A 21,112-nucleotide genomic window follows, 5' to 3' on the forward strand; every position below is an offset into this window, starting at 1 on the left:
GCCAACTCAGTCGGTGATTGTCTCTCCATCTGAGCCCACAATGATCGCATCTGTAGCAACTTTGAAGCTTTGGCACTGAGATCACCAAGATCAGTGAGTTCATGGCCCTGGCCTTGCCTGCTTCAGGAACACATAAACAGGGCCTGTCTGTTTGAGGTAAAAGGAGGATAGATGAACACTTGTTGGGCCTCAAAATAACTGTTTTTTTTTTTTATATGTAAAATAATTTAGAAAACCTGCTGATTGTGTTATTTATACAATTATAAAAGTTATTATATAACTGAATTGTGAATATTGTATAACTGTAATGTTGAGGAGCTCATCTTGTTAATTTTATATGGACTGAACGTTTGGACACCCTGGCCTACTGTTTAAAAACAGAAGAAACAAACCACTATCAGAGCCCCGGCTGAAGGAAACTATTGGTGGGGTGCGGCGCTGGTGGTGTAGGGGTCAAGGGCGTGACCATGTGCCAGAGGCTATAGTCCTCAATGCGGCTGTCCCGGGTTTGGGTCCCCGAACCGACGACCTTTGCCGAATGTCTTCCCTTCTCTTTGCCCTCTTTCCTGTCTACCTACTGTCAAAAAATGACAAATAAAGGCCTCAAGAGCTGCATTAAAAAATATATATATATATATAAAAAAAAAAGGAAACCATTGGTGGACTCGAGTGTGAATGCAGATTAGCTCAGAGCCAACGGAAAAACTTCATGTGTCATTGGGAATTTTGTTTAAAATGCTGCTGCTAACAGGAGCTACAGAACGGTGCATATAACTCCGGTTCTGGCCTCCTGTTAGCTGCATGATTGATTTTAAAATCTTGTTGCTGCTGCCCCAGAACCGATCCATATATGAGCTGCTCACCGTCTGGGGACTTTTACAGACCCAGCTGCTACTGTAATTTGTTACTTATGCATTCTTGTATTGTTTTGTGTTTTTACTACTTTATTATTACTTATATTGTTCTTCCTGTGCAGCACTTTGGTTATACATGTTTGTTACGTAGTGCTTTATAAATAATACCCAGATTTACGTATATTTCTGCTGTTGTGCTTTCGATCTGTTGCCCTGTTTTGAGAAGCGTTATAGATTTTAACAGCTGGCTGTGATTCAATTGTTCTGTGAGGAATGAGGTTATTTTAAATGAGAGGGGAGCTAGTAAACAAACATCAAAACTAATGGAGCTTCTCAGATACAATAGTTGCAGTGAATTAGTTATTTTTGTCACTATCCTCTTTGTAATTTGTGTTAACATTTAGGGTCTCAGAGAATAAGACCATGGAGTCCCCCTCTCGTATAAAACTGAGACCCTTAACCGTTTAAACCCGACAGTCCACCATCTCAGGGACTTTCAGAAGCACTTGGCAAACATTGTGTGAATCGATGCTCTGATCACCAGTGTAAAGATAATTTTTGTCCCAAATACAACTTGTATAAAGCTAAATAAATTATTATATATCAAACTTCATAAATCTTCTCCATGTCGATCCACTCCCCATGTTTTTGGCTCTACCACTATGATACTTCATACTGAACAGACAACATCAAACCCCACAGATTTCAGCGTTATTTATCACAACGCTCTACAAAGTAACAGGAAGAAGCTAGAAGGTAACGACAGAAATCGCTTCGACAAACAGTTGTGAAATTTGTCTTACCTTTGCCATGAAAAGATGTTTTTATCGGTGAACAAACTATTTTCGATTATGGGCATGCAGCATCTGAGCAGAGAACTTAAATAGGCTTATGGTTGAAATGGTTAAAATGCTGGTTCAGTTTATTCCCAACTTCTATTTTTCTTGTTTGTTCTCCTTCAGGCTCTCCAGAAGTTGGCAAATCAGTATCTGAAGAGAGAATGGCCGGAGAGTGTTGCAGAAAAACAAGCAGATCACAGGTACCTCTTATTTCCAGGCCGCATGAGCCTGTTCTGACTCATTTGTGTGTTTGTGCTTTTAATTTTCATAAAAAATTGTTTGTTGCGAAAACATTTATCAGCTGATGTATTTCTGTTGCTGTTCATATTCTTTTCTTCCTGATGAGTTGTAACCTGCCACTGAAGTTGTTTAAAGAGTTTATTGCTTTTATAGAAACATAAATTGTTATCCTATCTGTTGAAATGTTTTATGTTTGTGATTCAATGCAGAACCCACCTGATGGTTCCCAAAAACCATTTATTGGTTAGGACTACCGTTCATGAGCAGTAGATAAACCAGTCTTTATGTTATTCTGTAAAAACTGAAAGAATGAGGCAGTTTGACTTTAGGCTCATTCATTTGGATTGTTTTAGGTTAAAGCCGGCTGGGATTTTATTACATGACTGATTTCAAAATGCTTTACATTTTTTGTATTAAAAACTTAAAACATTTTTGCTTTAAATTGTTTCTCAGAACACAAAATTGCAACTTGGCACCAAGAAAATCTATTCCTGTAGTTGAGATTTGACAGTGAATCACATTTTATGGTATTGTTTTACCTCAGCATGTTGCTGAAGTCCCCACAAGAGGGAATATTTTTAATACTTTGGATCCGGTACTTTAACTAAATGGGTTCCCAGCAGCCTACAGCTGAATAAATAATAATTTAGTATTTTAAGTGTTTATTCTATTGGGTTTGATGGTTCTAGCTCACAGATGATGAAAACCCAAGATTCAGTTTCTGAGGAAATTAGAATATCACACAGGACCAAAAAACGATTATCGATACAGATGTATTATCCAATGACCATGCTGACCTCAGCCTACACAATCATGGGGAGGGCTGCAAACAGCCACTGACAACCTTCACAAGGAAGATATGCCCCAAAAATTAATTGTTAAAACAAAACGCTGGCTGTTCACGGAGTGCTGAACATTTTAATGGAAAATTGAGTGGAAGGAAAATGGAGCACAAGCTAAAGGGATAGCTGCAGCCTTTAGAGGTTTGTGGAGCAAAGCCCATTCAAGCGTTTGGGAGAGGATTCCTATGGTGTGAACTGTACCAGCAGTCAGAGCTTCAAGAGGCACCATCCAGATGTATCCAGGACATAGACTACAGCTATTATTTTCCTTGTGTTAAGCAACTCCTTAACCAAAGACAATGTCAGAAGCATCTTACCTGAGCCAAGCAGCAAATGGACTGGTCTGTTGATCAGTGGCCCAAAGTCCTCTTTTCAGACGAAAGTAAAGTTTACATTTCATTTGGAAGTCAAGGTACCAGAGTCTAGAAGAGGAGTAAAGAGACATAGAATCCACACTTCTGGAGGCCAAGCAGTAAGTGTCCACAGTCAGTGATGATTTGGAGTGCCATGTCATCTGCTGGTTGTGGTCCACTGGGTTTTATCAAGTCCAAAGTCAGAGCAGCTATCCAGGAGACTTTTGAGCACTTCATGCCTCCTTCTGCTGAGAAGAACTGGCCACACTGCCAAAAGTACCAATACCTGCTTTAATGAGCATGGTGTCAGTGTGCTGCAATGGTAAATGGACTGGTCTGACCCAAACACCACAGAGAATCTATGGACTATTGTCAAGAGGAAGATGAGAGACACCAGACTCAACAATGCAGATGACCTGAGGCAACCTGGGCTTCCTGAACACCTCAGCAGAACCACAGGCTGATCACCTCATGTCACGCTGCATTGATGCAGTAATTCATGCAAAAGGAGCCCCAACCAAGTATTGAAGGCAGAAACTGTATATAAAATAGATATACTGTTCAGTAAAACCACATTTCAGTATTAAAAATACCTTTTTGACCTTATATAATATTGTAATTTTCTGAGAAAGAATTTGGGGTTTTATATAACTGAGCCAGAATCATCAAAACTAAAATATCACTCTCTGTGTGGAGTTTAATTACTGAAATAAGATTTTCAATGACGTTCTTGATCTGTTCCCACATTTAGACAAACGTGGAAGTATTAAACATGGTAGTTTAGATCAATGTGTTTGGCAGCTTATTTTTTTAACCTGCATGTGTCTGCAGCAGAAAATTACTCTGCGTGACTCTAGATGCAAAGAAAATAAAGAAACCAGTTGCTCTGATGTTCTTTACCTTTCAAGCCTGAAACTGAAACTAAAAAAAGGAAATAAGACTATTAAAAGAATTCATAGGTTAATAAATGTAAGTAAAATATAGCATTTAAGCTTGTTGCAGTTTAGGTTTGTAGTTACCTAAAATGCTGGCAAATGAAGGTTTCCAGTAAGTATCTGAAATCTGATTTCTGACTGAAAATCTTCTCATTCGGAACCCAGAGTTTTGATTATGTTTCAAAGCTTGTCTTCCAGGTAAATAAAACCCCACAACATACTGCAACTGTTTTTCTGTCTTTTCACATGTGGGAAACGTAAGACGGAAATGGTATAGCAGATAACTGCTTTTTAGGTTTTTGCACTAAGATGCGGTCATGATTTACCGTGTGTCTTTATTTGTTCTCTATTCTTAAACTAATCGCTGATTATTCTTGGAAGAGAGTGTAAATGTATAAACATTCAATTCCTGCATGTATTCCACTTTTTTCTTTTTAGGAACATGTTCTGTGTATGGAGGGCATATCTGGAGGGTACCGTCCAGGCCACCCAGTTCAGACTCGGTGCTTGTGATAACTATAAAGTCCAGATCGCGGATCCAGCCAAGATGGCACGACTACAGAAGGAGCAGCAGCTCAGGAAGGTAACTCAGGTCAATTACTCAACTCTGCTCTGGTTTCACTCACTTCTGTTTTTTGTTTAATGTGTACATCCCTGCTGTCGCCATACAAAATCTGTTTGGTTTACAGAAGTTAGCATCATTGCAAACTGATCTTTTTTCTGGGTTAGACTTTAAATAAAGTTTGATCTTTCTGTAAATATGTTGGAGTATTTGCATTTGAAGACTCTAAATATACCGTGGAGGCTTTCACACACACTGGTGATCTTCACGGAAGATGAAGAGAAAAATTGCTTTTCTTTCTCTTTCAACCAGCCACAAAAAGCAGTTTTCTCACTGAAGATCACACAGAACACCTACAGAATCCCGACGTTTTTAAACAGAGATCTGTTTCCGTCATCGGAGCTGAACTGAAAAAGTGCGAAACTCTGACCCAGTCTTAAAAGGTTGTCTGCCAGATGTGGAGCTTGTTTGATTTATAGAGCGTCGGGAACAGCCTAATTCTAAACATTATGCTTCCTGATGTGCTGCGCTGACATTTAAAAAGAGTGAGATTTACTGAAACACATGCCATCATTGGGGGGCAACCACAGCTAATAAAAGTAGTGGAAAAAGAAGATTAAAGAGGTGTTAATTGAGGGCAGAGTCAGCACTAAAACACAGCTTAGTGAGTGTAAAATGGTCTGTCATGATATAATGTTCTGAGAACCAGATACAGTTTTATCTTTTTTTCTCAATGGGGGGGGGTGTATGTATACAACTGAAAACTGAATCATTCGCTGTTTAAGGACATAAGTTGCTCATTTTGTCACTTGCACTGATATGAAAACTTGGGCCGATATCGATATCCGATATTAATATGTTCTGCCCCCTTTTCTCTGATGCCGCTAAATAAAATACAGTGCAACCACTGGAGCCTGTCTTCGTAATTTAAACCCAGATTAAATCCAGCTGTTCTGTGAAGGTCAGCGTCCAGCCAGACAGCATCATGAAGACCAATAATGTAGCCCAACCAGTTTTTACTTAGAGGCTTCTTCTTGTCTACTGTCGCCACATGCTTTCTCCCGTTGAGGGCTTTATACAAAATCGGTGTAATCACCCGGGCTTACTTAGACAATTTTTTACTAATTGGCATTATATGATCAATAGAATTGAACTATTTTCCCTGATTCAGTAAACACGTAAAAGAAACAGTTTGATGCACTAAATTAAACGTTAGTACATTCAAACATTATACACACACAAGTGGTGTTGTACTAGGAGTAAGCACAGTACAGGTGTTTACCGCTATTACTTCGGCGACGCCCCTGACTACGGTAGCCGTAATGCTGCAAGCGGTGCGGCTTTGTAGTTTACCAGTCGTACTGAAACATTTTGACAGAGCGCCGTGTACAACCAGTATGGATCAACCAATTAACCAATTGATCCATATATAAGGCGCTCCGGATTACAAGGCGCACTGTCATCTTTTGAAAAAATTAAAGGTTTTTAAGTGCGCCTTATAGTGCGGAAAATACGGTATTTCTTTTTTTTTGAAATTGAGCCATTTTGCTAAAGAATGAATGGGTAAATTTTAACCTCTAAATGTGCAAAGCTGGTTGAGACATCCCCCAAAAGGCCTGCAGCTGTAACTGCAGCTCAAGGTGGTTCTATAAAGTATTCACTTTGGGAAGCTGAATACAAATACTGGCCACACTTTTCAGATTTTTGTTTGTGGGGTTTGTAAATAGAACATCATTTTGGTCTCCCACATGAAATTTTCAGAAAATACATATTTTGGGGTTGTAGCGCAAGAAGTTGTGAAGGGAAAGGAATACATTTTAGGTCTTTAGGTTTCCTTTGCTCTGAGCCGGCACTGCTCGGAAATATTAGAAGAGCTGCTCTTCTGTTTCTGCTGGCCACGTTCCACTCCCCACAGCCTACAATGCTGCTCTTCTTTGCCTTTGGCATTTGGGAGATGTCTTTATATTTGCTGTATGTCACACATGCCAGGATATCTGTAATTTAATCAGTTTTTGTGGATTCCAATAAAGGGCATTTGCATATTTTTCCAGGTGATTCACTGCTGGAAGTAGTTTGCATGAATGTGACGTTCTCTGTTTGTCTCAGTGCATTGAGCAGCTCACTGTGATCCAGGCTGAGCTGCAGGACTCTGTGAAGGAGCTGACCAAGAGCAGGAAGAAGTATCAGGAGGCTGAGACTATGGCACAGGCTGTCCGAGAGAAGACCGAGTTCGAGACTAAGTACAATCCCAATTATGTTTTTTTATCTCTTAGCGGTCAAAACCGTTTTATCTATATGCTTGTAGTCGGAGACAAAGAATTAAGTGTTGTGTTAAAATCAGTTTGGCCTCTATTCCTGTAAAACAGATCACACTACAGGATGCACATAAAATTCCCATTTTATTCATACTGCTCAGCTTTCTACTCTGCAAAACATAACAGACAATGAGTGATGTACTCCCTGACTGTGCATGTCTGAACCTAAGCTCTTATGCACTTTCTGACCGATTTTTAACGCAGTTCTTCATGGTTTCCAGATAGACCAAGTTTCTCAGTCAGACTCAGGAGAGAGGGCAAAGAGAGGGGGAAACATTCGGCAAAGGTCGCTGGGTCCGGGACTCGAACCCGGGACACCCGCATCGAGGACTATAGCCTCTGCACATGGTAGCGCGCTCAACCCCTGCACCACCAGCGCCGTGCCCATCAGTACCTAGTTTTTAAAAGCTGCGGCTCGGCTTCGTAAGGAAATGCTTTCAGGGGCCTGCGACAAATGGAGGCCTCAGTCGTTGACCCAGTTGTCCCGGGTTCGAGTCCCGACTCCGGAGACCTATGCTGCATGTCTTCCACCTCTCTCCACTCCACCTCCTGTCTGCCTGCTTTAAAAAAAAAAAAAAAAAGGCCACTAGTGCCACAAAAATGGAAAAGAAATGCTTTCAGAAGAGATTCAAATCTTGAGAGCCACTTGTTCTTGTTATATTGTTTTCTTTGGGATGCTGTGAGCAAACACCCACATACAAATAACCTGATTTATCTATACTGCTGTTGTGGTGCAGTCTTTTCCACACAGGTAATGACAAATGTTTTATCTTTGGTTTTACAAGAAATAAGTTGCTATTTTTATTTTCAGTTTTTTGATACATGTGTAGCAAATCTGATGTATATTCTATCACTTTTTGTTGATTCATGTGTTTGAGGGATGAGGGACTTTGCACATTAAGCAAAAAGCAAGAAAGTGAACCTAATCGGAAAATAAAGTTCAATGAAAACAATCCCAGGTGAACAAAAATTGACTGGTATCTTAATACAGGTATTCCCAACCTGAGGGGCCAGTCCCCCTGAAGTGGACATTAGAGAGTTCAGAGGGGTCCAAGATCTGCCATGTCACAACTAAAGTTTGGCAGCATTGTATGTGGATTTTACTCATATGTCTGCCTTTTCCAAGTGTGTTTATGAAATTAAAAATAAATTTAATTACCATGTAATTAATTAAAATATAATTACACTGTATTAAGTGGGTGTGGTGCATTATTTTAAAATTAAATATTGAACCTGCATTCCCTGCAGACTAGGGCTGAAACAATTAATTGGTTTAATTGTGAATAATCAGTTATTGAAATAATCGTCAACTAATTTAGTAGTCCTATAATAGTTAACAGGAGTATACAGACAATAAAACATGCCATTTATTGAAAGAACAACCCACTCAGGGAAGTAATTAAGCAAAAACTGTAGAAAAACATATATTTATAAATTTTGAATTTGACATGAATAACTTACTTTGTCTGTAAATATGCTCTATTCAGAACTCAAATGACATCGTTTTAGCTTCACCAGTGTTAAATTCTGTACAAAATCTCCTATAAACAAGTTTTGCTATCAGATTATAAAAAATAAAAAAAAGTCGACATATTAATCAATTAGCAAAGTAATCATAAGTTGCCGCCCTACTGCAGACATATTCCCTCTTTTCAATAAGCTTGAATGTGCACAGAAACTCACTGGCCAGTTTCTCAGCTGAACCTGTTCCATTGCTAGTTAGTGTAAATAACAAGTCAGCCAGTTACATGGCAGCAACTCGGTGGAGTTAGAAGTCTAGACGGGGTAAAGACGACTTGGAGTAAACTTGAAGTTTACGTGGTTGTTGGTGCCAGATGGGCTGGTCTGTGTGTCACAAACTGCTGATCTACTGGGAATTCAATGCACAACCATCTCTGATGTTGATAGATTATTAAGGCTGCACAATGTTAGAAGCATAATATATTTAGCTGAAAATTGTGACAATTACGTTTATATGATTAACCCACATTTTCTGAGTCTTCTTTGTTAACCGTTCCGTAATGTCCTTGCTATCCTCTGTGAGCTTTAGCATCTCGGCCACTGAAACTAAAATTATAGATCAGGTTTGGTCATTAAGGGCAGTCAGAACCAATGAATCAAATATATTATTAATATGCACAGCATCACACTTGAGATATAGTATCCTACCAAATATTGCATGCAAGGAGTCCTTTGTTTTTGCAATGTTGCATTTACTGGCATTACGGTGATTGAGATTCGATGTGTTGCTCAGCCTTGTTGATGTTAGAGGAGAATAGGCAGACTGGTTCCAGATGATAAAAACTCAACAGTAGTTTAAATACCCACACTTTCTAACCAAGGGAATGCAGGATAACATCGATGAACACGTGGGACTTTGAAGCAGATGGGCTACAACGGCAGAAGAATACAAGGTGCCACCCTTGTCAGCTAGGAACAGAAAACTAAGGTTACATTTCACACAGACTCACCAAAACTGGACAATAGCTGACTGTAAAACATTTCAAGGTCAAATGTTAAGGCTGAACATCGTTCAAGCCTCACAGCCTACCTGAGTATTGTTGCTGACAATGCCTGTCTCTTTATGACCACGCGTACCCATCTTCTGATGGTTCCTTCGGGCATGTCACAAGGTTGAGCATCTTTGAGATGTGGTGGAACAGGAGATTCTCACGAATGTGCTGCCGACAGATCGGCAGCAACTGTGTAATGGTATCCTGTCAATATGAACCAGCATCTGTTGTCTGTGGCGTTTCTGACCTCGTGTTGAATCTACGCCACCAACCAACAGTTAGGGTACTTTTAATGGAAAAAGGGGGCCAACCCTGTACTAGCAAGGTGTGCCTAATAAAGTGGCTGTTGGGTGTATGTTAAATCACCTTAAGTGGTTTCATCAACAGTTATACTTTCTAAAGATATATTTTTTTCATCTTTTCTGTTTTTATACCGATTTTGAAACCCAATTTCAGAGAAGTTTGTCTTTGATAAGAGATGCGCCGGTATGAAGAAGGCCGATATCCTGTATTAAAATTGCTGTTTTGGCCGATGTCTGATATTTACCAGTTTTTTATATATATATACATATATATATAAAAATGTTTCCCTACCCTTTCGACATTCTGTAAAAATGACCTCACCACTGACATGACTTAAACTTTCCACAGTCATGTGCTGCATCACTGTCACATGACCTAACAGATACCACACGGCCAAAACCCTCCGCCTCCAGAAATACAAATGGCATCAAGATGGAAATAAACATCGGTTGTTAACATTGGCCCAGTTGTACTTATCGGACCAATACCGATATGTTGAAAAATGACTCACATTGGGCAATATCAATGTTGATGCAGAGATATCGTTATATCGTGCACCCCTAGTTTTTTGGAGGCAAAACTAAAAACAACTTTGCTCAGCACTGTGTATTATTTGTTTAGCTTTTCTTTAGCATGATTTGGTGGTTGGAAATTGTGCTTATTTGATTTAATTTAAACCACATATTCACTGCAAATGTAACAAATAAATAAAAGTATTTTTTCATTGTTAATTTATCTTGTATAAATTTGTAAATACCAATTTACTGTTTATTTTTCAGGTCGAAACTAAGTCTCTTCCAGTCACGCTCCAGTCTCCAGAGGGCCAGTGTAAAGGTAGGATAATGACACTTAAAAGGGCTCCTGCTTATTATTTAGACATGTCTCTGTGCTGAGATCCACTAACAGTGTAAGTTTGTTTTATTTTAGCTGAAAACAAAGAGGAGTGAATGCAACTCCAAAGCAACGCATGCCAGAAATGACTACCTTCTCACACTCGCATCCTCCAATGCTCACCAGCAGCGGTATTACAGCACAGACCTGATGGACTGCATCAAGGTGAGGCCACAAGCCCAAACAGGATCTGAATGACTGTAGCATGTCCTGCAAAGGTAACCACACTTTCTGTTCTTCCCATGTCTGCAGGTCTTAGATGGCAGAATCTACGAGCAGGTTAAAGATTACCTGGTCTCACTTTGCCAGACTGAGCTGGAAACATTCCAGGCTGTGCACAACTCCTTCAGCCAGCTGCTGAACAGCTCAAACGGGGTGAGTTTGTTCACTTTGGGTTTAAGCTGCCAGGTTATAGTTGAACTACAGCCTAAACATGAAATCAAAGAGGGCATCATTTATTATTTTTCTTGAAATTAATTATTGCATTATGCGGTTAAAACTAAGAAGCCTGTTTGATGGGTTTTATTTGCTGTGACTTGAAAAGTTGCTGTTTAACTCTAAAGAAGCAGCCTTATCTAAAGTGTTTTTATAGAGAAACTGCTCCCTCAGGGTGAAGTCTCTCCTCCTGTGTTGCATTGTGGTTGAAATGAGCTTAAAGAAACAGTCAAAGGTCAGACATTAGGACACATTTCACTGTATTTACCAAAGGCAACAGCTGCAGTTAAAGGAAATTAACCATTTATTTCACCAAGCTGAAGGTTATCTAGCAGCTTCTCTCTAATACTTGGTATGTTAATGAGCCACAGTGTTTTCATTTATAGGTTTAGGTTGATATCTTCTTTAAATCTAGTATCTAATCTGATTTAGTTTTTTTTTTTTATTATTGTGAGTAGGATTCATTCGGTAAAAAGCAGTTTCCTTTGCAGGCTTTAAAAATCTGGAAAAGCATTGAATTTGACTTTGATTATTATTATTAATATTATTACTATTATTTTCCATCTGAAGACCCTTTAAATCAGGGTTTTAACTGGATCCAAGTTTCTTCAACTGGGCTGGTTACCTGGCTTTTAGTGTAATGACTCAGTTGTTTTTTTACTTTTACAAACAAAACAAAGGAATCAGAAATTACAGTGTTTTAAAGCAGTCATTATAGCTAATATATAATATGGTTAGAAAAATGGCAGAGCAGTCCTTTACCACACTGCTAAATGTGAGGTAAATCTCAGCGCCATGTTGTTTTGTCTTATTTGGGACATATAGATAATAAAACTTGACTAGGTCAATGTTTTCTGCTCAAACATCCAGAATGTCAGAAAAATCAGTCTGTCAGTCATCTCCGCATTTAAAAACTGACCCAAACAGAAGAGTTTTCGTTTGGTTTTTACACATAATAACAAGAATCATTGTTATTTTGTAAACAATGATGAAGGAACACTGGGTTTACTTCCTCTGGAACTAGTTTAGCTCTGTGCTAATAAAATATTTTTATATTTCCTAAGAACTTTGACCTAATGAAACCAGTTGTGACCCTGGAAAATAATTTCATTTACACATTAGTTTTGTCCCTCTTTAGTAATTTCTCTTTTTTGATCTCTTCAAAAATGTATGGAAGACGATGCCAGAATAAACAAATAAAATATCCCGATGTACCCTGTTGTGATTCATCAACATAATGATGTGTGTGTGTGTGTGTGTGTGGGGTCAGGCTGCACACATCAGCCGAGTTCGGCTTCAGTTATTGGCTGGCTCGGTCCATGCTGATCTTTTTAAAGCAAACATGGCGGATAAATCATCTGATTCGTACCAAACGAGCCCAGTTGTGTGATCAAAGACTGAAGGGGTATAAAGTATGAGAGAACCACAAGTTTTGAGCAGATTTGGTACAAAAAGCCTAAATCAGTTTTACTTCATCTCTTTATGATAACATTTAATTGCGTAGACGATGTTAATATTTAAATGATTAAATGTAACCCAGACAAACTGATGAAGAACATATTTCTGGCATTCTTAATACTCAGGCTTTTTTACTTGCATATACATAAATAATAAGGGCTTAATTTAGTTTTTGTTGTCCTGCTGGTGAAACTTTATATATACAGTCATATTTAATTAATTAGAGTCTGCGGTCCGATGAGGCTCGTTTGTCAGATTAAAGGAAGCTTTTAAAACAAATAACGTTTAAGCAGGTATTAAACATATTTCTTATTAAGCCCACATCTCTGTATTAAAATGTTTTTATTAATCTAAGGTAATATTCTAATCTTAAATGTTGTTTTCATTGGCTGAAAATGATCATTTAACAGAAATAAAGGCTTGTGTGTAATTATTCTGTGTAATGTGTTTCGCTTAGTGAACTGTTACTGAAATAATTGAACTGTTCAATAATCAAATTTATTGAACATGAATGCAATTCATTATTTAAATTGCTAACCTTTGTTCAGTTTTTAAAATTATAGTTTGTTGTAAAAAATGTTTTTTTGCACAAAAACGTATCTTTTAGATGAATCAGTTAATCAAATCTTTAGTCGACAGATGATTGTTTGAAAAGCTCTAAATACATCACACAAAAAATAAATGTGGCTAAGTATAAAGATTAGTCGGACCCTATAATTACATGTCAGACAAATTCAACCTTATTAATTATCATATGATAACATAATCTGAATGAGATCAACGATGAAATGGTAAAAAGGAGTTTTAGTTTTAAAAAGAAGTAAAAATGTGTAAATTATTATACGTTTAATGAACCTTTGGCCTTGTGAGCTGAACTCTGCTGCTTCAGTTTCTGCTCATTAACTCAAGCGGGTCTAGTTACTTGGTTCTGCTCAGTTACACGATCCAAGGCTGACGTCGGCTTCTTCCAGTCATATTTGTTTGAGTCATCTTGCCTCGTTGCACCCAAAGAGGGATTTTTGTTTCTTCAGCGTCGAATATGAACTAGAGCAGTGGGTGCAGTCTGGGTCACATCTCCGAGCAGGAGCTTCCCGTTTGTACACAGAAACAGTTTGTGTAAAAGGAGACATTATGTTCAAGTTGAAATAAATACATGTCTTCACATTTAGAGCCTTCTAGCTTAAGAGAAACAAACTTTAATAGCAGTTAATCCAAAACAATTCAGTTAAACTTCTATGTTGGAGTTTCTGCATCTCTTTAAGATCTTATAGGTTTTGTATCTCGGTGGTGGGATAAAGATCGTGTTCCTGAACATTGCACTTAATGCGTAAAATTTCAGAAAGGCTGATCTCCAGACTTCACTCCACAGGGGGTATTTGTGTAAAAATATTGAGCATTGTTAGGTTTTGTACCAATACACTTATGTGTTTGTATTTGTATTTGCAGGTTCTCCAGGAGTTTCATCAGCAGATGTTTGTGCAGAAGAATCCCATGTTTCAACAAGCCTCAGATTTCCTGTATCAGCCCGTTGACTCAGACGCGGTAAATGCTACGTTTCTTGCTCATTTGTCTGCCTTTCATTGATCAGAGGATTTCTGAGTCGTCTCCTCCAAGAGAAAAGAAAGGTTGGGATTCATGTTGGAGATGTTTTAGATGCAAACACCTCTTTGTAGGCAGGTTTACAACACAAACCTCACATATTAACCTCTAGGTGTTGAAAGGTACATATGTTCATACAAACAAATCCACTGACTTTAACCTGTGGACATGTGCAGAACTAATGAGCGAAACTCTGTGTTTCCATCTGCAACTTAAAGAACGTAACACATACAGTCATAGTGATGATTTTATCTTGTAAATAAGGTATTCAGTTGCACAATCTGTAAGTTGTTGAATCAAGAACAAAAATGGACATTTTTTGGTTTGTTTGCCTAACTGCAGCTTTACCAGATAAATACTTGTCTGTGCCTCCAAACTGAGGTGTGTGGGTTTATTACACAGTGGGATGCGGAACAAGTATTTATGTCTGTTTGTTGTGTTTATGGCTTTAATCAGGGTCCCTATGAGGTCTGGATTTTTCTAGACCTTTTTATTGTCTTTCATTGATGTCTAGTAAGTGCTGTCTTTGATTTGAAGCATCAAAACCAAATTTAACCATCAATATTTTGGTTTTTGATTTACTGACTCAATGCAGCTCCATTCAAACATTGAAAAAGGGCCATTTCACTACTTTCTGGACTTTAGACAACTTTAAATTTATGTTAAACTGGACCTGTAGACCTTCAACAGAGTCTACAGCTTTAACAAAATAAAGGTAAGAGTAAGGTTGTGAACTGTGCTTTGAAAAGTCAGATTTCCATTGCCAACCCGGTATGGGAAACCACCAGTCTGCTGATAGGCCCCATGTGGCCCTGATATGATCAGCTGCTGTTAGACGTCATGTGTAATTATCACCCAGTAATTATCTATAATGTAAATTGTAGTTGTGAAATCAGAGGAGAGCCTAAAAAGAGAAATCCGATGTGTGGTTTTGCATATGACCACATTTAAATATTTTCTTTTGGCCTCAACAGATAGATCATTTTCACCTCTCAGCAGTTCCCAAATCATGATGATAATCAAAGCTGCTGAATGTAAAGTCGGTTTTCATCTAAACTCTTCACACTGTTTGTTTTGTATGTGTGACTCCACTGACTTCAGCAACAGCTGTCCCACATGTAGCCGCTGCACAACTTCTCTGAAGTGTGGGAATAAAAGCTGACTGTGGGACCAAATCTGGGTCATCGTTTCATGCTGAACAACAGCTGTTGTTTTCTGAAGCTCTCACCCTCTCTGACATGGTGAGAAGAGCCAAAACGAGCCACATTTAATGCACCCTGTATGTTTTTTGGCACCACTGCTAAAGATGTGCAAAATGCTTTGAAATAAATTCAGTTGTTATGGTGGTTGTATATTTTCACTATATTTAGTAACACCTTTAATACATTTGTTCAGCATGGTTATTTAAACTCTGAAAAAATAATTGTTTTTTTATGTCACTAGTTTTACACTTTTTCTTTACCTTGTAAAGTTAAACAGTGTCTGAACTTTTAAATAATTATCCAAAACCTTCTGTTTCCCTGGTGTATAAACATGACATTAAAAACACGCCTGTTTTATATTATTTTCAAAATGGAAAAAGAGAACATTCCGTATAAGTAAGGCACGAAATGGCTACATATGAAAATAGCTACCGGCCTAAATGCCAGAACAGAAATCCTACCATCTGTCCTACCATCACAAACATCATGTAGAGTTTTCTAAACACTGCTGAAACCTCCAGTCAGTCGTGGCAGATGGCCGCTCACACTGAGCCTGGTTCTGGTTCTGCTGGAGGTTTCTTCCTGTTAAAAGGGAGTTTTTCCTCTCCACTGTCGCTACATGCATGCTCAGTATGAGGGATTGCTGCAAAGTCAACACCAGTGACTGTCCACTGTCTCTACATGCTCATCCAGGAGGAGTGAATGCTACAAGTCACTGACTGGATGCAATCTGCTGGGTTTCCTTTAAACCTTTTGAACCAATTTGAATAATAGTGAACTTGACTGCACTGCTTGATAACTAGAATCAATTTGAATGTATGTAGTTGACTTGGAATTGACTTTGTAAAGTGCCTTAAGACAACATGTGTTGTGAATAGATGCCATATAAACAAATAGAATTGAATTGAATTGACGGGCTGCACGGTGGCACAGTTGGTACTGTTGCTTTGCAGCAAGAAGGTCCTGGGTTCAACTCCTGGCCGGGGGTCTTTCTGCATGGAATTTGCATGTTCTTCCCGTGCAGCATGGGTTCTCTCTGGGTACTCCAGCTTCCTCCCACAGCCCAAAAACCTGACTGTTGGGGTAATTGGTCTCTAAATGACGCTTAGGTATGAATGGATGTGTGCCTTGTTGTTTGTCCTGTGTGTCTCTATGTTGCCCAGCGATGGACTGGCGACCTGTCCAGGGTGGACCCTCCCTCTCGCCCGTAGACAGCTGGAGCTGGGCACCAGCTCCCCCACGGCCCACTATGGGAGAAGCGGGTATAGAAAATGGATTGGATGGATGAATGGAATGAACTGTGTGCTCAAGTTAGATAAAACTAAGGTTGAGCTTTTCTGCAACAGAGGCTTCAGAAGGTTTCCAGTTTTTAACCATCGTCGGCAATAGATACAGTTCCTAACTGGCTCTGTAAAAGCACCAGTTTCCTTTTCCAGTTTAACTGTACAAATAATATTATTTATCCCAGTACCCCTGCAAACAGATGCTCTTATATCACCTCCTCAGTTCATTAACAAGCGGTTCTCATGGCTATCAAAGTGGGCTTGGTGAAATATCGCTCTGAGGTTTAATTTTTATTTAACATGGGATTTTTCCCCATTGAACTCACTTTAAAGGCCTGATTATTCTTTATTATATTAGATTAGGGTTAGATAAGAACTGTTAAATAAAATAAAGTCTGGATTTAACTGAGCGTCTGGGAGTAGTTTAACGGCAGATAAACCTAGGAACCTCTGATTATGTGTGGGAATCAGTTTTTACGAGCTTGAAATGCTTCAGAAAGCCTCTGCAACGTGGCAAATAATGCAGGTTCACATGGAACCAACGTGGTGGTTTCTAATTTTTAGTTTGTGGCATAGAGAGAATATAAAGCCACTATATTCTAAGAGATGTGTCTGTATTTTATTTAATTTGGACTGTTCTGAGATCAGGGGTAAAACGCGCGAGCCATGTTCTGAGGTCTTAGTCCTCGACACAGGCCGTCACGGGTTCGAGTCCCGGCCCATTGACCTTTTCTGCATGTCTTCCCCCCATTTCTACACCCCTTTCCTCTCAGCTCACTGTCAAAAAATAAGAAAATAAAGGCCACTATAGTCAACGTTTTATTTATCATTAAAACCACCCATCGTTTTCTCTAGTTGATGGAGCACCCATTCCTAACCTAACGGAGGGAAACTCCAAGCTTTACAGGAAAAATGTCAAATAGATGCTTGATTCATTTCTTTTCTGATAGAACAGTTGAAGTTGTTTACTTCAGACAATCAGACTGTTTGGTCAGGATCAGAAAGGATCTGTGTGACACGTTTGAACGCTGAAAGAAAATTTCTGTTTGAATTTCTTTTGTAAGCAGATGTTTACGGATGAGTTCAGCTGTCCGCTGGAAAGCACAATGTAGCGACAGCCTGACGTCCTGCTCAGCTTTATTCACTGGTAAAAGCTTTCTTTCCACAGATGTTTGAGTGCTTTCCAAAAATGTTTCTAGGATTCGCAGAAATACCGATCTCAGCTCAGGCATCTCATTGCCACATAACGTACATCTCACTCCTACATCTGTAGTTTTTCTGTTCTAAGCTCTACAGACAAAACCAGAGCACAGTTGAAGCTTTATGACCGCTGAGGAATCAGTGCAGCTGTGTTTCCCTCACCCAGCTGTTTTAGGATGTGATCACAGTATTTCCTCCTTTAGGGATCCCATCAGTCCTCTTTTAAGCATTGTATGAATTACATGAGCTTTCATGCAGCATGGAGACCTTTTGGTTGTTCTACGCTGTAAACATAATTTCCAGAGGGTGTCAGTCACTCTGGCTGTGGTTTAAAATCTTTATATTTGTAATTTTTACATGCAAACTGGATTTGAAATCCATAAAATATGAAGGATTAGTCAGATGCTGACTAATTGTAAATGATGAAACAGCAGTTTGTAGTAACAGAATGAATAAAGGATGTGCTACTGAAACTTGAATTAAATACCTTGTCAGGAGTTTTGTTAATGGGGAGAAAAAGTAGAAAATAACACAAATCAGTGCATTACCAGATGCTTTTAGACGTGAAGTTTCAATAATTGTTTTTGCCTTTGTTTTCTTTGTTTGGAGGGTTTTATATTTAGAAATTCCAAGAATTTGAGATTTCAACACCAGGCCGCATGTGGAATCATTTACACAAAGCTCTTCTGCTGATGGTGTTGCAATTTCTTCTCTGTGACAGAACCACACAAGGTGTTAACTCAATAATCACACCGGTGATGGTAGAATCTGCACTTTAATCGTCGCCATTACAAAACACTACGGGAACAAAAAACATCGCACTAGCAAGCCCCTCCCCCACATGCTTTCTCGCCTTCACATCTCTTCTCCCCTCTAGGAAAGGGTAGTAGGTTACTTGCAACATGACAATCTCTCTTCTTTCTTTAAAGAACACAGAACAGACTAGAACAACAATCTGTAACAACATGCTAAATTAACATCATTTTAGGAACACCAAACCAGTGCTTTTGTTTTTTGTTTTTTTTTGTTTTTTAAGTCTTTCAACTGCCATTCACTTTCACCAAGGGCTCTGAGCAATCCAATTGCAGATGTCCCCACTTTTGAGATTTTGTTGACTTGACGGCATCAAGAAGGGAATGGTTGTCCGTTACACAGATAATGGGCAGGATGTTGTTGGTGCCATCACCAATGGTAAGTTCTGAATAGAGTGTAGGTAGAAAAACACCACCATCAATTCCATCTGCAAGCGCTAAAGTCTCTCCGGCTAGCGTACTTCCTACTACTCTTCTGATTCGTTTTGACTGCCAACAAAAGAGTGAAAATCTTCTCCCAGAATAAAATATCCACCTTGTGTGCCTCCGTCTTGGAGGTTTCCCATTGAGGAATCGCTGAACAGCATTAATTTGAGCTGTTTGTTGTCTCCCAAGAGTTGAAACCTCGAGATGACTTCCTCTGATTTAAGTTTTCTGATCAGTTTGTTTGCGCAGTGCAATGTTTGAATTGTGGCATTTGTTATGTTAGATGCCAAGATGCATATGTCACACATGATGTCAGGTCTGGTCTGTCTGGATTTTAATATGTCTTTGTCTGTTAAAGAAGCCTCACGTTGTGGTGCTCTGGTAGGAACCATATGAATCAGGTGTAGGTTTTTTATGTATGTACGTTGTTGAACGTTGTACCTTTCTTTCATGCTGCAGAGAGTGAACCTCCATTTCAATGTAGTTGAAGCTGTTATGTTCTTCTCATCCAACTTGAAAAGCAGCTTTTAGTTCGGGAATAACAGCTGAAGAGAACAGGTCTGAACCACTCCATACAAAGTCATCAACATGACATGCAAGGACTGTCACCTTACAAAAATCATCGAGCAAGTGGAAGACAGCTGGATTAACTTTTGATACAGTGCCCCCCAGATTCTTCATAGTTTCTTTCACCTTGTTGTACCAGAACAATGAGGCATCTGCCAAGCCATAAACACATTTCTTTAACTTCCATACAATTCCCTCACTCTCTGCCTCTTGAGGTGGACGGCTGTATACATCTCTGGTTAAATCTTGACCTTGCAAAAAAGGCTGCTTTAATGTCCGAAGAGTTAATTTCCCATTTATTTTGACATAAGACTGCAATAACCATCTTCAGGGATTCAGAGGAGCATCTAGGTGAGTCTTTAGGAAGTTCTTGAGTGTTCATTTCTTCAAAGCCTCTTGCAACAAGTCTAGCTTGGGGTACACTACCCACCTAGTTGATACGCATTTCTGACCTTCATCTTTCTCTTCAAATACATTGTTTCTTTTCCAGTTATTTCCAAGTTCTGTTTGTTTGGCTTGTGAGAAAATATTCTCCTCCACCACTAGTATTTCATCTCTGTTGTTGTTAGTGTATGACTTGTCATTTTCAGATGCTGTCACTTCATGGTTGTTTACTTGTCCCATATCAACAGATCCTGTGGATCCCGCAGTTTCCTCTGGCTCACCGTATTCTAAGTTATACCAGTTTTTGTGTTTTTCCCAGTGGCATTTTGGTTATTTTTCCAATATTTCTTTTTTTTTTTTTGGCAGCACTAGACTCCTTATTTTCTGACAGTAGGTAGACAGGAAAGAGGGCAAAGAGAAGGGGGGAGACATTCGGCAACGGTCGCGGGGTCCGGAACTTGGGCTTAACCCCTACACCATCAGCTCTGCGCCCTTTTTCCAGTATATTTCTGACCTGTTTGTGTGTGTATTTACCTACTTGTCCAGCTTTCTGCATCAGTCTTTTGCTGTCTGCTGCTGAGTGTGCCGGTTGGAGATCTCCCTCTCTAGGATGACCTGAATTACACGAGGACTCACTGATTTCTGCAGCACCAGCTGGTTCATGACTTTTTGATACCATTTCCTCATTTTCAAAATAATTGTCTTCGTCATCAAGTGTCACTGCTGGAGACTGGAAAGGTTCTTCATCTGTTTTAACAGTTTTTTCTTTTTCTGTTTCTTCCTCTTTCTCTTGTGGTTCATTCACTTTTCTTAGCCTAGACTGATATTCTGACGTACAGGGGTTAGACAATGAAACTGAAACACCTGGTTTTAGACCACAATAATTTATTAGTATGGTGTAGGGCCTCCTTTTGCAGCCAATACAGCGTCAATTCGTCTTGGGAATGACATATACAAGTCCTGCACAGTGGTCAGAGGGATTTTAACCCATTCTTCTTGCAGGATAGTGGCCAGGTCACTACGTGATATTGGTGGAGGAAAATGTTTCTTGACTCGCTCCTCCAAAACACCCCAAAGTGGCTCACTAATATTTAGATCT

At 39.1% G+C, this 21,112-nt stretch overlaps 1 protein-coding gene across 1 annotated transcript in view; it reads left to right on the forward strand.

The window, feature by feature from the left end:
- LOC124876302 (F-BAR and double SH3 domains protein 2-like) overlaps positions 1-21,112 on the forward strand; it is a 56,423-nt gene that overhangs the window by 11,884 nt on the left and 23,427 nt on the right. The window contains exons 4-10 of the mRNA XM_047378954.1: positions 1,817-1,893; positions 4,502-4,646; positions 6,732-6,865; positions 10,536-10,590; positions 10,684-10,812; positions 10,900-11,022; positions 13,987-14,082. Coding sequence (XP_047234910.1) covers positions 1,817-1,893; positions 4,502-4,646; positions 6,732-6,865; positions 10,536-10,590; positions 10,684-10,812; positions 10,900-11,022; positions 13,987-14,082 — 759 coding nt within the window. The remainder of the gene's footprint in view (positions 1-1,816; positions 1,894-4,501; positions 4,647-6,731; positions 6,866-10,535; positions 10,591-10,683; positions 10,813-10,899; positions 11,023-13,986; positions 14,083-21,112) is intronic.

The sequence above is a fragment of the Girardinichthys multiradiatus genome, chromosome 11 (genome assembly GCF_021462225.1).
Source record: "Girardinichthys multiradiatus isolate DD_20200921_A chromosome 11, DD_fGirMul_XY1, whole genome shotgun sequence".
Classification (NCBI taxonomy): domain Eukaryota; kingdom Metazoa; phylum Chordata; class Actinopteri; order Cyprinodontiformes; family Goodeidae; genus Girardinichthys; species Girardinichthys multiradiatus.